Source organism: Pecten maximus, chromosome 5, assembly GCF_902652985.1.
Source record: "Pecten maximus chromosome 5, xPecMax1.1, whole genome shotgun sequence".
NCBI lineage: Eukaryota > Metazoa > Mollusca > Bivalvia > Pectinida > Pectinidae > Pecten > Pecten maximus.
The window spans coordinates 34913135-34926699 of NC_047019.1; the positions used below are offsets into that span (position 1 = coordinate 34913135).

The window sequence follows — 13565 nt, forward strand, 5'->3', positions numbered from 1 at the left end:
GTTCAGTATATTCTGAGGTGGAGCTCGCATGCTGACCTTTTCACTAAATCCCGTTCGTTTGTGTTTGGAGCCTACAGAATAAAATGCAGGTATGAGATCAGGTGGACAGTCAGCGTAGTATTGGCAAGCTGTCACTGGTGATTCATGTAGGTCCATAGGGTACGGGTTCTCAAAACAGGGGTACCTGTAGAGACACGTAAATCAGTACAGTACAACAGGAATACCTCCGATGACCAGAGACATGGACGCAGGTGACAACAAGGACATGTTACATAATACCTACAGGATTAAAATAGATTCAGTATTTTAAAACAGGGGTATTTCTCATCATATATCAATACATCAAAGATCAGAGTGAGACAGGGTACTGGTGGTGGAAATGACACAGTCCTGAAGAATTCAAATGTTATTCAGTATTCTAAAACAGGTAACTTCTGGGTGTAACCACATGAAACTCAGTATAAAAGTTGTTTGTATAATTCTTACCCTGGACTGGTGAGATCGACCACCACTAAGTCATTCTGTAGTAGTACCACTATGGCATACGGCTCCTGGAAATCTGTAATGAAGTAATCACATTATTACTAGCAGATAGACAAAACATAACCAAACAGTTATAATGACAATGTGTTGGTTTAGCCATGCATACAACCATAGTTACTAAGACACCTTATTATCCCACCATGTATGGTCATAGTATGACATATCAACCATAAAGTATTGTGTCACATTGTCAGTCACATGTCACAGTATCAGTCACATATGACAGTATCAGTCACATATGACAGTGTCAGTCACATATGACAGTATCAGTCACATGTCACAGTATCAGTCACATGTCACAGTATCAGTCACATATCACAGTATCAGTCACATATCACAGTATCAGTCACATATCACAGTATCAGTCACATATCACAGTATCAGTCACATATCACAGTATCAGTCACATATCACAGTGTCAGTCACATATCACAGTGTCAGTCACATATCACAGTATCAGTCACATATCACAGTGTCAGTCACATATCACAGTATCAGTCACATATCACAGTGTCAGTCACATATCACAGTGTCAGTCACATATCACAGACACAGACACATATCACAGACACAGACACATATCACAGTATCAGTCACATATCACAGACACAGACACATATCACAGTATCAGTCACATATCACAGTATCAGTCACATATCACAGTGTCAGTCACATATCACAGTATCAGTCACATATCACAGTGTCAGTCACATATCACAGTATCAGTCACATATCACAGACACAGACACATATCACAGTATCAGTCACATGTCACAGTATCAGTCACATATCACATTAACACTCACATCTCACAGACTCAATCACAACTTTTTTAGAATTTTTTTTCGTAGTATATCTAGTCTCTTAAATTTAGTAAAATATAGCAGTTGCATACCATTATGCCAGGGTGTTTCACAAAGCACCACAAAGTCGACCACATTGTGTTCCATTTCCAGGACTGTGGTACTCTTGCCATTCATCACGGTTATACTGGGGGTGCGGCCTGCTCGGTCGTACGACATACCACCCGAGAATATTACTAGCAGGTCACTGCAACACATAAAAGGAAAGATGTTACATAGGAATTTAATCAGTAATATGTTATCTTTATAAATATACTGAACATTATCTATTTGAAGGTGGAACATATGATATTAAATATCATCAATATTCACACTTTTGGTCAAGAGAACCAAATGCTTTAGATGAGCCACAACTGTCTGAATTTATGCTCTTTGTATGCAAAACTTGAAAGAACAAGCATACTAGGTATTGCTTAAATTATGTCCCCTACTAAAAATAGTAACAGTGACCTTGACCTTGACTGAAAAACCTTGAAACATGAACTTGTCAGAGATATTATGGTCGTTTCTCATTGTGTGAAGCTTGATCAAAATCCATAAGGAATGCAGCTGTTAGAGCACTGACAAACTTTGGTTTACGTTTACGCAAGTATAAGGACAGAGAGGAGACCTATAGTCCCCACGTTTGACCGTTTGGGGACTATTTATTTGATTGCTGAATTTTGTTGCTAAAATAGAGTGCTCAGGATTATCTTTTCAACTGTTTCTGAGAAATTGTTTTTTTGAGAACTTGTTTGTCATGTGACTGAATACTGATCCAAGCACATAATTAAATACATATTTGATTTTTATTTCTTTTTGTTTCATTTTGCCCTTTGACAATTAGACATTTAGTGCCAAAATTATCGAACATCTTATACATCCTTGTCAATATCTTAGAATTTCCATGGGAGAGATTAATGCATGTTTTCAAATTTAAAAGCCCAAGAAAAGTACATTTTGTAGAAAGCATGGGGTAATTGAATTAAAACTGTAATTTATTTCCAAGCATTAAATTTTTTTAAATAATTGAATTTAATGTGTTATTGAAGATCAATTCAATTACATGTAAATGTCATGTAGTTTAGTACAAATTAAGAAATACCAAAAGAATAATAAAGAAGTGTTATGGATAATTTATGTCTAAACTAATTTAAGGGTACAGAATCAGAAGTGCACTCCCTAAATGGGAAGGAATGACAAATATTTCATCATAGACATAATAGGATTCTTGTACATTACTGCTTCCAAAATACCTCAATAAAGTGTTGTTTTGTCGTTCTCACAAGCAATCAACAAAATGACAAAGTTGAAACTTCCTAGTTTTGTAAATAATTCCACCCACCCTTCTGTGATACTGAAACTTGCGATGTCAACATCGATAGTGTGAACACTGACAGTTCTTTCAGAACAAATGAATTAACAGACAGGGACTCACTAATACCAGCTTCGACACTCTCAACACTCCCAGCCTCGTAAAGTGAGGATATTGAGTTAGATTTGTGGTTGACATTTACAGAGACTGGTTGTCTCGTGGGCCTACTACTGTAACATAGGAGGTAACTGTAGTAGAGAACTACTAGCTCAATCTATTAAGTTAATCAGGTTTCCTTTACTAGTCCAGACCTTTTTATATTTCCCTTATAAGTTACAACAAATCAAAATCTAGTCTTGTATAAAAGTACACATTTGGGGTAAATAGTATAAGCAATGGGACTACAAAACCTGACTAGAATATCTGACTATTCTAGACATGTAATAAAAAAAGTCCAGGAATATCTCTCCAAGTAAGATCAGCCTTCACTGGTATCAAGGATATATTTAATTTCAGAATTAACTATATTTTCCACTAAGGGCCTATAAATTATTCTGTTCCCATTGGTGAAAACTCCTTTCATTTATAAATCACTAAACTCCCTTGGACCACTCTAACAGCTGTCCAATCTGCAGGCTAAAAAATTCAAATGCTTCAGAGTTGAGAAGTACTTTTTGTTAGAAACTAACTAATATTTTGAACTGAAAGTCAAAGGATAAGCTACAAAAAAAAAAAAAAAAAAAAAGCGACTGCCTTTGTTTCTTTGAAAGCTATACAATGAGAAGAAATAAATATTCTATTTTCCATAGGTTTCTGTGCCAAAATGCCATGACACAAGAAGAATAGCACAAAGCCCTGACCATTTTGTGGCAGAGGAGATACAGAAACACGAAGAAACTAGTCCAATCTTATGGCAGTAATTCAGATGATAAAAAATACTGGATGTAGGCATGTAAAGTGTATCAAAGTTCAGATTGATATGATCAATATTTATACAAATACTGGATGTGGGGATGTGTTAGTGTCAAAGTTCAGATTGATATGATCAATATTTATACAAATACTGGATGTGGGGATGTGTCAGTGTCAAAGTTCAGATTGATATGATCAATATTTATACAAATACTGGATGTGGGGATGTGTTAGTGTCAAAGTTCAGATTGATATGATCAATATTTATACAAATACTGGATGTGGGGATGTGTTAGTGTCAAAGTTCAGATTGATATGATCAATATTTATACAAATACTGGATGTGGGGATGTGTTAGTGTCAAAGTTCAGATTTATATCATTAGCATTTATACAAATACAAAAAACATTCGATGACAGAAAATCCATTGTAACATATTGCCCATCACTAGTGATAAACAGGGACTGATAAAGCTGTCCATGGCAGCTGTCTCCTTCGTTAGCCAGACTCATTATTTACAAGTGATTTTGTGTTACCAAACTTCACGCCTCAACAGTAATCATATAAAAGCAGCAAGTGACCTTGACGAATATGCAGTTGTTTCTGGTATGACCTTGACAGGGTGAGATGTGGAAATAATTGTATCCCCTGCTCCTGAGGATCAATACAAATACAATCTCTGCTGTCTGTGGCTCGTCTTCTATGCTTAAATTAGACTCACTTTGTTTTGGGTTGACACTTATGCTTTGTCTATGATAATCCATTGTCTGTTTTCTCCTTATTGATTCCAGAAAAATAGCCCCTCAGGAATTACTGCAAATTTATCTTGGTTTTATCAGAGAAAACAAGTTATATGGATTTGTTTAGCTTTATTTATTTATTTGTTTTTTAAACCAAACTCAGATATCACATGTCATGGTCCCATGCAAGAAGGATAATGGTGCTGTGACCGAAGTTTTAAGTAAGGAGGAGACTACTTAATGACAAATGAACCCTTCATTTTATAACAAAGGAATGAAGCTGTTACCATATTTCCATAATACTGGTCTACTTTGCACTTGAAGCTTACAATGACAATTGTTGATTCTTATATCAGGCTTCAACCTGAATTAGCAAGACCAACGACAGTGAATTTTCAGTCTCATTTATATTTCTGGAACACAGACTTCAAGTCAACAACCAATACATATTTTATCACAGCAGATCTTCTACTGAGTGGGACAGAACCTGCTAAGATTTATGACTTAAACACTGCCTGGTGAGAGCAAGTTTGATTTAGACTTTAGTTCTAGGCTAAGTATCACTTAGTGACAGAAAGAATAAATGACTTCGGTTCAAGGCTATGCAAAATATCACCAGATCATGACAGTAAATATGACTTTGGTTTAAGGGTTCTAAATATTACCCGACCAATATGACAGAATGAAAATGACTTTGGTTTAAAACCAAGAATGGCACCTGTCAGCCATTTTCTTTCTCTCATCAGTCTCTAAAATAGAAATGCCTAATCAGGGACTAAAAGATACATGCATATGAAATCTAATAAAGATCCTTCCCAAATCTGAAATTCCAAAAAGGACTGTTTCAATTAGGACTGAATCATCACTTATTTTTGGGACAAACTATTAACGTACATCGCCAATTAAGTTTTCTAAGATAAATCTTTAATAAAATCATCAATGCGATTTAATGTTTTAGAGAGGAAGTTATCAATTTTAGCTCTGAAAATTTCATCAACTTCTTATCAACTAATAAGATAAAACTGTAAGATTATTTGATGAGATTCAAGGTTTGATTCTAATGAAAGTGAAGCATACTTTTCAGTATATAAAACAAAATAAAATTAGTGGGCTCCTAACACTAATGTAGGATTTAATAACCACAGGGATGAGCACAATGATGTAGAATCCATACAGTGTCAATCAAAGTGTTAATTTGTATCTCAAAATCACGTCAAACACACACTACACACCCCACATATCTTCATCAGCTTCGAAACTTATGTCAGATTTCTCAGCAGATTTAATGAGATCTCACTATACATATTCCATTAGTGCACATAGCTTTGAAATGGAAATGTGTCGTAAATTCTGGTGTTTAGCAAACAAATTAAACTCTTCTCTCCACACCATACAGAGACAATAAACCAACACCAGCCAAATTGTCTCCCTTGTTGTTACACAAGTAGAATCTTACAAGAATATATTCTAAAGTGCGTTGAGGTGGAAATACTATGACAGAAAAGACTTGGTTATATTTACTTTATCACCGAGACCTACAGGCTACTTACCCATTTCTGGCAGACTTCCATTCCACTTTAGTGATAGGCTTACATGGGTCAGGCTTTCCTTCCTTGCCAATTTTGGCTGTAAAACAAAGGAAATGAAAAATAAAGCTGACTATGATGTTGATGGCCTTAAACTATAGGATTGATAAACAAGATCAACAATGGTAAAAACATTAGTTATGAAACAGTAAAGACCAAACACACAGAATAAACGTGATGAACACAAGAGTTGGTCAATACAGAGAGAAAAGGATGAAGAGTCAATGATTGTTTGAATCAAATTAGATAAATTAATTAAGATGGCAGTTCAACCTTCTAAATCTGGAATAAAAATCATTGCTAATGCATGACTAAATATAGCAATTTAATTTCCTAAGATTGTCAGCTTGACAACAACTTATAGAAATTAAATCAAATTCAAAGACCAAATTAAGTCTCTGAGCTGAAAAAAAACCAACAAAAAAACAATAGGCACAATTGACCTGTATCCACTTTTCTGCCTTTCAGTTAATCAGAAGATGCTGTTTGAGAGTTTTAACAAGTTTGACCGCTGTGACCTTGAATATAGGTCAAGGTAATTTCTTTTCACAAAATTTGTGGGGTTCTATCCATGAAGATATCAGCCAAAAACTAGAACTGTCGTCCTGAGGGCCAACTCATACCCCCCGCCCCTCCACCGCCCTTCTGGTCAAGATTTTCCAACAAAAACCTGTTTTTAGTGAATGGGTTACCACGGCAACCTAAATTTGTGGGGGAAAAAACCTGCATGCATATGTACACATTATGAGTCCCTAACATTACTGTGTATTTCAAATGAAATCGGTTGATAGCTATATAGGTATTGTCCGAGTTGTCTTGACAAAGTTTTCCACAAGAATATGGGTATTGAAACCTGGTAACCATGGAAACCAAAAATTCTGTAGAGAAATATCATGCATGCACATTTACACATGGTCCCTATCACTCCTGTGTAGTCTGACTTGAAGCAGTTCACAGGTATCCGGTACATCGTTGTGTCTACAGACTCACCCAAAAAAACAAGGATAGTGACCTAGTTACCATGGTAACCACAAAATTACAACCTGATATAGATTACGCACATCTACAATGTATAAGGGTTATTGCCATAAAGTTTCGTTGAAATTCCCTCAGTAGTTTAGGAGGAGTAGCCGGTACATTGTTGTGTCTACAGACAGACAACCTAATTCCAGTATACCCCCTAACATCGTTGCGGGGGGTATATTATGATTCTAGGCCTCTTGGTTTTTGAGAAGAAGTCATTCCAATAGATAAGAGTACTTAGCTTTTTGAGTCAAGTGAGATAACCATGAGGCTTCACATTCATAAGTGGATCTAACTCAGTAAAGAACAAAATAATAGGAAAATGTTTTTAATTCGTACAAGACAATATATTCAGGATTAGGATTTTTTTTAAATAGTTTTTTTCACAATATATATCTGTGAAAAGGTTCTGAATAAATGTCAATACACAATCAAGGTGGTTTTACACCGAATTACCCAGACGTGTCTACACATTAATGTTCCTGCCTCATCGCACCTGTCAGACGGAACCAGTCTGGTGGAAACACAATGCCAGTTATGACAATCTGGGGAGGAGGACATTGCTGTCTGGACACAGATTTGAGTTATGATTAAGCAGTTGTATGTAACATTATGACACGGCAGACATGCCGCTACATATACCCATCATCTTCTGTTCCCAAGGTGACTACATATCTGGTGTCATCCATCACTCTCTCACTGTTACTAGAGCTGGGTTAGACATCTTAATCCCAAAATCCTGTATTTTGTCTATTTGATACCACATATTTTTCGTTTATGTAATACTGTATTATGTGATCTGATGTGATGTCTGTGATCCTACTATATATTTGTGTGACCTTACGTGCCTGAGTGATCCTGTATGATGTCTGTCTGTGATCTTATATGCCTGAGTGATCCTGTATGATGTCTGTCTGTGATCCTACACTATATTAGTGTTACATTACGTGCCTGAGTGATCCTGTATGATGTCTGTCTGTGATACTACACTATATTAGTGTTACCTTACGTGCCTGAGTGATCCTGTATGATGTCTGTCTGTGATCCTACACTATATTAGTGTTACCTTACGTGCCTGAGTGATCCTGTATGATGTCTGTCTGTGATCCTACACTATATTAGTGTTACCTTACGTGCCTGAGTGATCCTGTATGATGTCTGTCTGTGATACTACACTATATTTGTATGACCTTACGTGCCTGAGTGATCCTGTATGATGTCTGTCTGTGATTTTATGTGCCTGAGTGATCCTGTATGATGTGTGTCTGTGATCCTACACTATATTAGTGTTACCTTGCGTGCCTGAGTGATCCTGTATGATGTCTTTCTGTGATCCTACACTATATTTGTATGACATTACGTGCCTGAGTGATCCTGTATGATGTCTGTCTGTGATTTTATGTGCCTGAGTGATCCTGTATGATGTCTGTCTATGATTCTACGTGCCTGAGTGATCCTGTATGATGTCTGTCTGTGATTCTACGTGCCTGAGTGATCCTGTATGATGTCTGTCTGTGATCCTACACTATATTAGTGTTACCTTACGTGCCTGAGTGATCCTGTATGATGGCTTTCTGTGATCCTACACTATATTTGTGTGATCTGAGTGATCCTGTATGATGTCTGTCTGTGATTCTACGTGCCTGAGTGATCCTGTATGATGTCTGTCTGTGATCCTACACTATATTAGTGTTACCTTACGTGCCTGAGTGATCCTGTATGATGTCTGTCTGTGATCCTACACTATATTTATGTGATCTGAGTGATCCTGTATGATGTCTGTCTGTGATTCTACGTGCCTGAGTGATCCTGTATGATGTCTGTCTGTGATCCTACACTATATTAGTGTTACCTTACGTGCCTGAGTGATCCTGTATGATGTCTGTCTGTGATCCTACACTATATTTATGTGATCTGAGTGATCCTGTATGATGTCTGTCTGTGATTCTACGTGCCTGAGTGATCCTGTATGTCTGTCTGTGATCCTACACTATATTAGTGTTACCTTACGTGCCTGAGTGATCCTGTCTGATGTCTGTCTGTGATCCTACACTATATTTGTGTGATCTGAGTGATCCTGTATGATGTCTGTCTATGATTCTACGTGCCTGAGTGATCCTGTATGTCTGTCTGTGATCCTACACTATATTAGTGTGACCTTAGAGCGACAAAGAGAATACATAAAACGAGGGCATCATGCGACACAAATATAAGACTTACCGTGGGGCATCATGAGACTGACAGGCTTGGTGGCACATTTCAAGTTATATGTGGTGAGACTACCGTCTGTGTGGCTGCACATAAACTGCTTCCCTTCATGGTGCCAGGATATGGACCGCAGGGCCTGCAAATAAATAACTACAGCTTCAAACATTGTAAAAACATGTACACATAGCCTTCAATGCATGTATAACAAAGGAAAATGCCTTGAAAATAAAAACATGAAGGTAAGATGACAATTAATATGATATTAACTCTTTATACCATTCATCTATAAAACAGAAAAGCAACACTACAAGAAAACCCTCCTGTGAAATGTTATGAAAAACATCAGTTGTATTTTAAAGATATCTTTAATTAGTTGAAATAAATTTTCTATCGGAGATCAGTGGGTTCAATGCTCCATAGTCCACTCTGACAAATAAAACACCCCATTTGACTCCAATATCAGTGAAGGGTCTTCAATGAAAAGCAAGGTCCAAGGTGTCTTCAAAAAAGGTTTTCTTTGACACATACATGACTTCAATGTAAGGCCCAAGATCCCCTCTATGAAAGTTCTATTTGATGCAAATACAAAAACCCTTAAATGAAAAGCAAGGTCCAAGACCCCTTTCAATACAGGTGACACCATCTATGTCAATGACTATATGTCCTTTTATGCAATGCAATGATTCCACACATTAGACTTTAGTCTTTTGGCTAATTTTCTTTTCATTCGATAATAAAAATGTTTCAAACAGATTAAACTTGATCTAGCCTTCTTGTATTACACCACATGCCTGTTGTGCTGCAGGGAAGGCAATGAGAGAAGCTTTAAAATCAGCAGTCCGGCTCCACATTAGAGCACAGTGATTCTATTTCAATATATACATAACCTCCAGTGACAAGACAATCTCAGAATTTGTCAATATTTACAGGTTTAAATTTTGAAAGTTAATTTGTCTTAAAGGTTTTTCTGCAAACTTTAGATTCCATAGAGTGTCTAATCAATATTGATTGATTCTGGCTATAGGTTATTTATCTGTGATCACGCGGCAGTCCAGTCTTAGTGGGACCTCGGCCTTTTTATGCCTATGTCAGGGCACTAGAAACATAATCTGACAGAGAATTCATCTTAAAGCCAGTTATCTTAAAGAGACCATGTTACTATTAATAGCTACATTACCCTTGGCCTTTCAACTTGTGGATCCAAAATTAATCTAAGAAATTTGGTGTCCATATACGAACCTGGTTGACAATCACAAGCAAACTTATTGATTAGGAGATACCAAAGTTCATGGAATACGTGCACAGTATGATATGGTGCAGAGAAAATCAATTGATTGTAGTCAGAGTTCTTGAAGCAAATCCAAAATAGGGATGCCGGTACAGGAAGGAACCTTGATTGCATGGACTGGTATAAAGTTGAAGGGGAGTGAAAGTAAGAATAAGCTGGGAGTGATGTTGATCAAGAGTTAGAGTTGATGAAGGAGCCTTCTGGCAGGTTGTAGATGTTGATTAGCTAGGGTCTGCTGATGTGTTTTCATAGAGTTAAAAAAAGTTTGTTATGTGATATGAAGCTATGAAAAGCACAAAAAGACAAGTTGAAATTTAAGAATTAATGGTGACCCTGACTTTTAACATTCAGATTTGAAATTAACAATCTCAAACAAATACTTTTGGTAAGAATACATAGTTCAGTTTTATTAGTCCCAAGTGAGCTCAAGTAATTGTTTTGATAATAATTTCTCATTTAAGTGAATTTGGCTTTCTTTTGAAGATCAGAAAACATAATCCACAGCAAGTACTTTCAATAAGGAAGAACTGTATGGATTTTTACAAAAAAACATTTTTTTAGTTTTAACAAGCATATACATGTCCCATCATAGCCCCTGATAAAGATAGTTACCTCATAGACCCTGATTAAGATAGTCCCCTCATAGACCCCGATAAAGATAGTCACCTTGTAGCCCCAGATAAAGATAGCCCCCTTGTAGCCCCAGATAAAGATAGTCCCCTCGTAGTCCCAGATAGAGATAGTCTCCTCATAACCCCGATAAAGATAGTCCCCTCGTAGCCCCCCGATAAAGATAGTCCCCTCGTAGCCACCGATAAAGATAGTCCCCTCGTAGCCACCGATAAAGATAGTCCCCTCGTAGCCCCCGATAAAGATAGTCCCCTCGTAGCCCCGGATAAAGATAGTCCCCTCGTAGGCCCGGATAAAGATAGTCCCCTCGTAGCCCAGGATAAAGATAGTCCCCTCGTAGCCCCTGATAAAGATAGTCACCTTGTAGCCCCAGATAAAGATAGCCCCCTTGTAGCCCCAGATAAAGATAGTCCCCTCGTAGTCCCAGATAGAGATAGTCTCCTCATAACCCCGATAAAGATAGTCCCCTCGTAGCCCCCCGATAAAGATAGTCCCCTTGTAGCCACCGATAAAGATAGTCCCCTCGTAGCCCCGGATAAAGATAGTCCCCTCGTAGCCCCGGATAGAGATAGTCCCCTCGTAGCCACCGATAAAGATAGTCCCCTCATAACCCCGATAAAGATAGTCCCCTCGTAGTCCCAGATAGAGATAGTCCCCTCGTAGCCACCGATAAAGATAGTCCCCTTGTAGCCACCGATAAAGATAGTCCCCTCATAACCCCGATAAAGATAGTCCCCTCGTAGTCCCAGATAGAGATAGTCCCCTCGTAGCCACCGATAAAGATAGTCCCCTCGTAGCCCCCGATAAAGATAGTCCCCTCGTAGCCCCGGATAAAGATAGTCCCCTCGTAGCCCCGGATAAAGATAGTCCCCTCGTAGTCCCGGATAAAGATAGTCCCCTCGTAGCCCCTGATAAAGATAGTCACCTTGTAGCCCCCGATAAAGATAGTCCCCTCGTAGCCCCCGATAAAGATAGTCCCCTCGTAGCCCCCGATAAAGATAGTCCCCCTCGTAGCCCCCGATAAAGATAGCCCCCCTGTAGCCCCCGATAAAGATAGTCCCCTCGTAGCCCCTGATAAAGATAGTCCCCGATAAAGATAGTCCCCTTGTAGCCCCCGATAAAGATAGGCCCCTCATAGCCTCCGATAAAGATAGGCCCCTCATAGTCCCCGATAAAGGTAGTCCCCTCGTAGCCCCCGATAACGATAGTCACCTTGTAGCCCCCGATAAAGATAGCCCCCTTATAGACCCCGGATAAAGATAGTCCCCTCGTAGTCCCCGATAAAAGTAGTCCCCTCGTAGCCTCCGATTAAGATAGTCCCCTCATAGCCCCCGATAAAGATAGTCCCCTCGTAGCCCCCGATAAAGATAGCAACATACCTTGACCTTGACTTTAAACCCTAAAACTTAACTTGTGTGTTATATTATGGTCCTTTATCATTGCATGAAGTTTGATCAAAATCCCTAAAGGATGAATCCTCCAGAGTGCTGACAAACTTTGGTGTTAGTTACATACGTACAAAATGGACAGAGAGGAAATCTATAGTCCTCCTGGTTTCACTGGTTGGGGACCAATGAATGAAATGAACCTTAAATCCTTTTTTTTTTTTTTTTAGGAATTGCACTACAGTAGAATCTGTTTAATAGTAAAATGTACATGTGAAATGGTAATCACCAATTAGCTGATTAAACAACTTTACCAACAACCATTTAATCTCTAATACTAACCAAACAGAAAAGTTACAAATTCATTAACATATATAAAGCTCTATAACCTTCAACTTCCTGTCTTGTTTAGTTTTGTTTAACGTCCTATTAACAGCCAGGGTCATTTAAGGACGTGCCAGATTTTGGAGGTGGAGGAAAGCCGAAATACCCGGAGAAAAACCACCGGCCTATGGTCAGTATCTGGCAACTGCCCCACGTAGGTTTCGAACTTCCTGTCACCTTTTTGTTTAGCTTTGTATAATTATATATATTGTTTAATTGTCTTTCAGGTTAGCTAAGGCTTGTAGAACATTTCTTTCGAACCTTCATAATGGTTGTCAACAATTTGGCTTACTGATAATTATCAAAGTCATATTACTCTTTTACTCATCAACTTACATGATTTGGTACCTTAGAAGCCTAAAGGCTGATTTGGTAAAGACGTCAGTAAAAAATAATTAGGTGTAAAAGTAATGCTTTAGATTGATTTGCTAGTAAATCAACCTAGGTATGAAATGATTCTAACTGTAAGCCAGAGACAGTGTTGTCCTGTAGATAATGCATCTGACAAGAGTATTTGATTGGCCTGTTAGTGCTCCAGATTCGCTTGACTGCCTCAGTCACAGCCTCCAAAGCATTGGACGTCAGTGGGGCAACCAACCCTGTAATGGTTCAGATTTACACAGTGATGTGTGGCTAATGTGTCTACTGGACAGGCAACACTGATCACATCCCAGCTCACTACCACTCCACGACCATGATGATCATAATC

The 13565-nt window shown here is 38.1% G+C and overlaps 1 protein-coding gene across 4 annotated transcripts in view; it reads right to left on the bottom strand.

Moving 5' to 3' along the window:
• Positions 1 to 13565, bottom strand: part of LOC117327885 (syntaxin-binding protein 5-like) — a 103864-nt gene that overhangs the window by 32913 nt on the left and 57386 nt on the right. For all 4 annotated transcript variants that reach the window (XM_033885112.1, XM_033885114.1, XM_033885113.1 and 1 more), the window contains exons 8-12: positions 9182 to 9305; positions 5903 to 5978; positions 1439 to 1593; positions 487 to 559; positions 37 to 184 (exon numbers count right to left, since the gene is read on the bottom strand). In XM_033885112.1, the coding sequence (XP_033741003.1) occupies positions 37 to 184; positions 487 to 559; positions 1439 to 1593; positions 5903 to 5978; positions 9182 to 9305 (576 nt within the window). The remainder of the gene's footprint in view (positions 1 to 36; positions 185 to 486; positions 560 to 1438; positions 1594 to 5902; positions 5979 to 9181; positions 9306 to 13565) is intronic.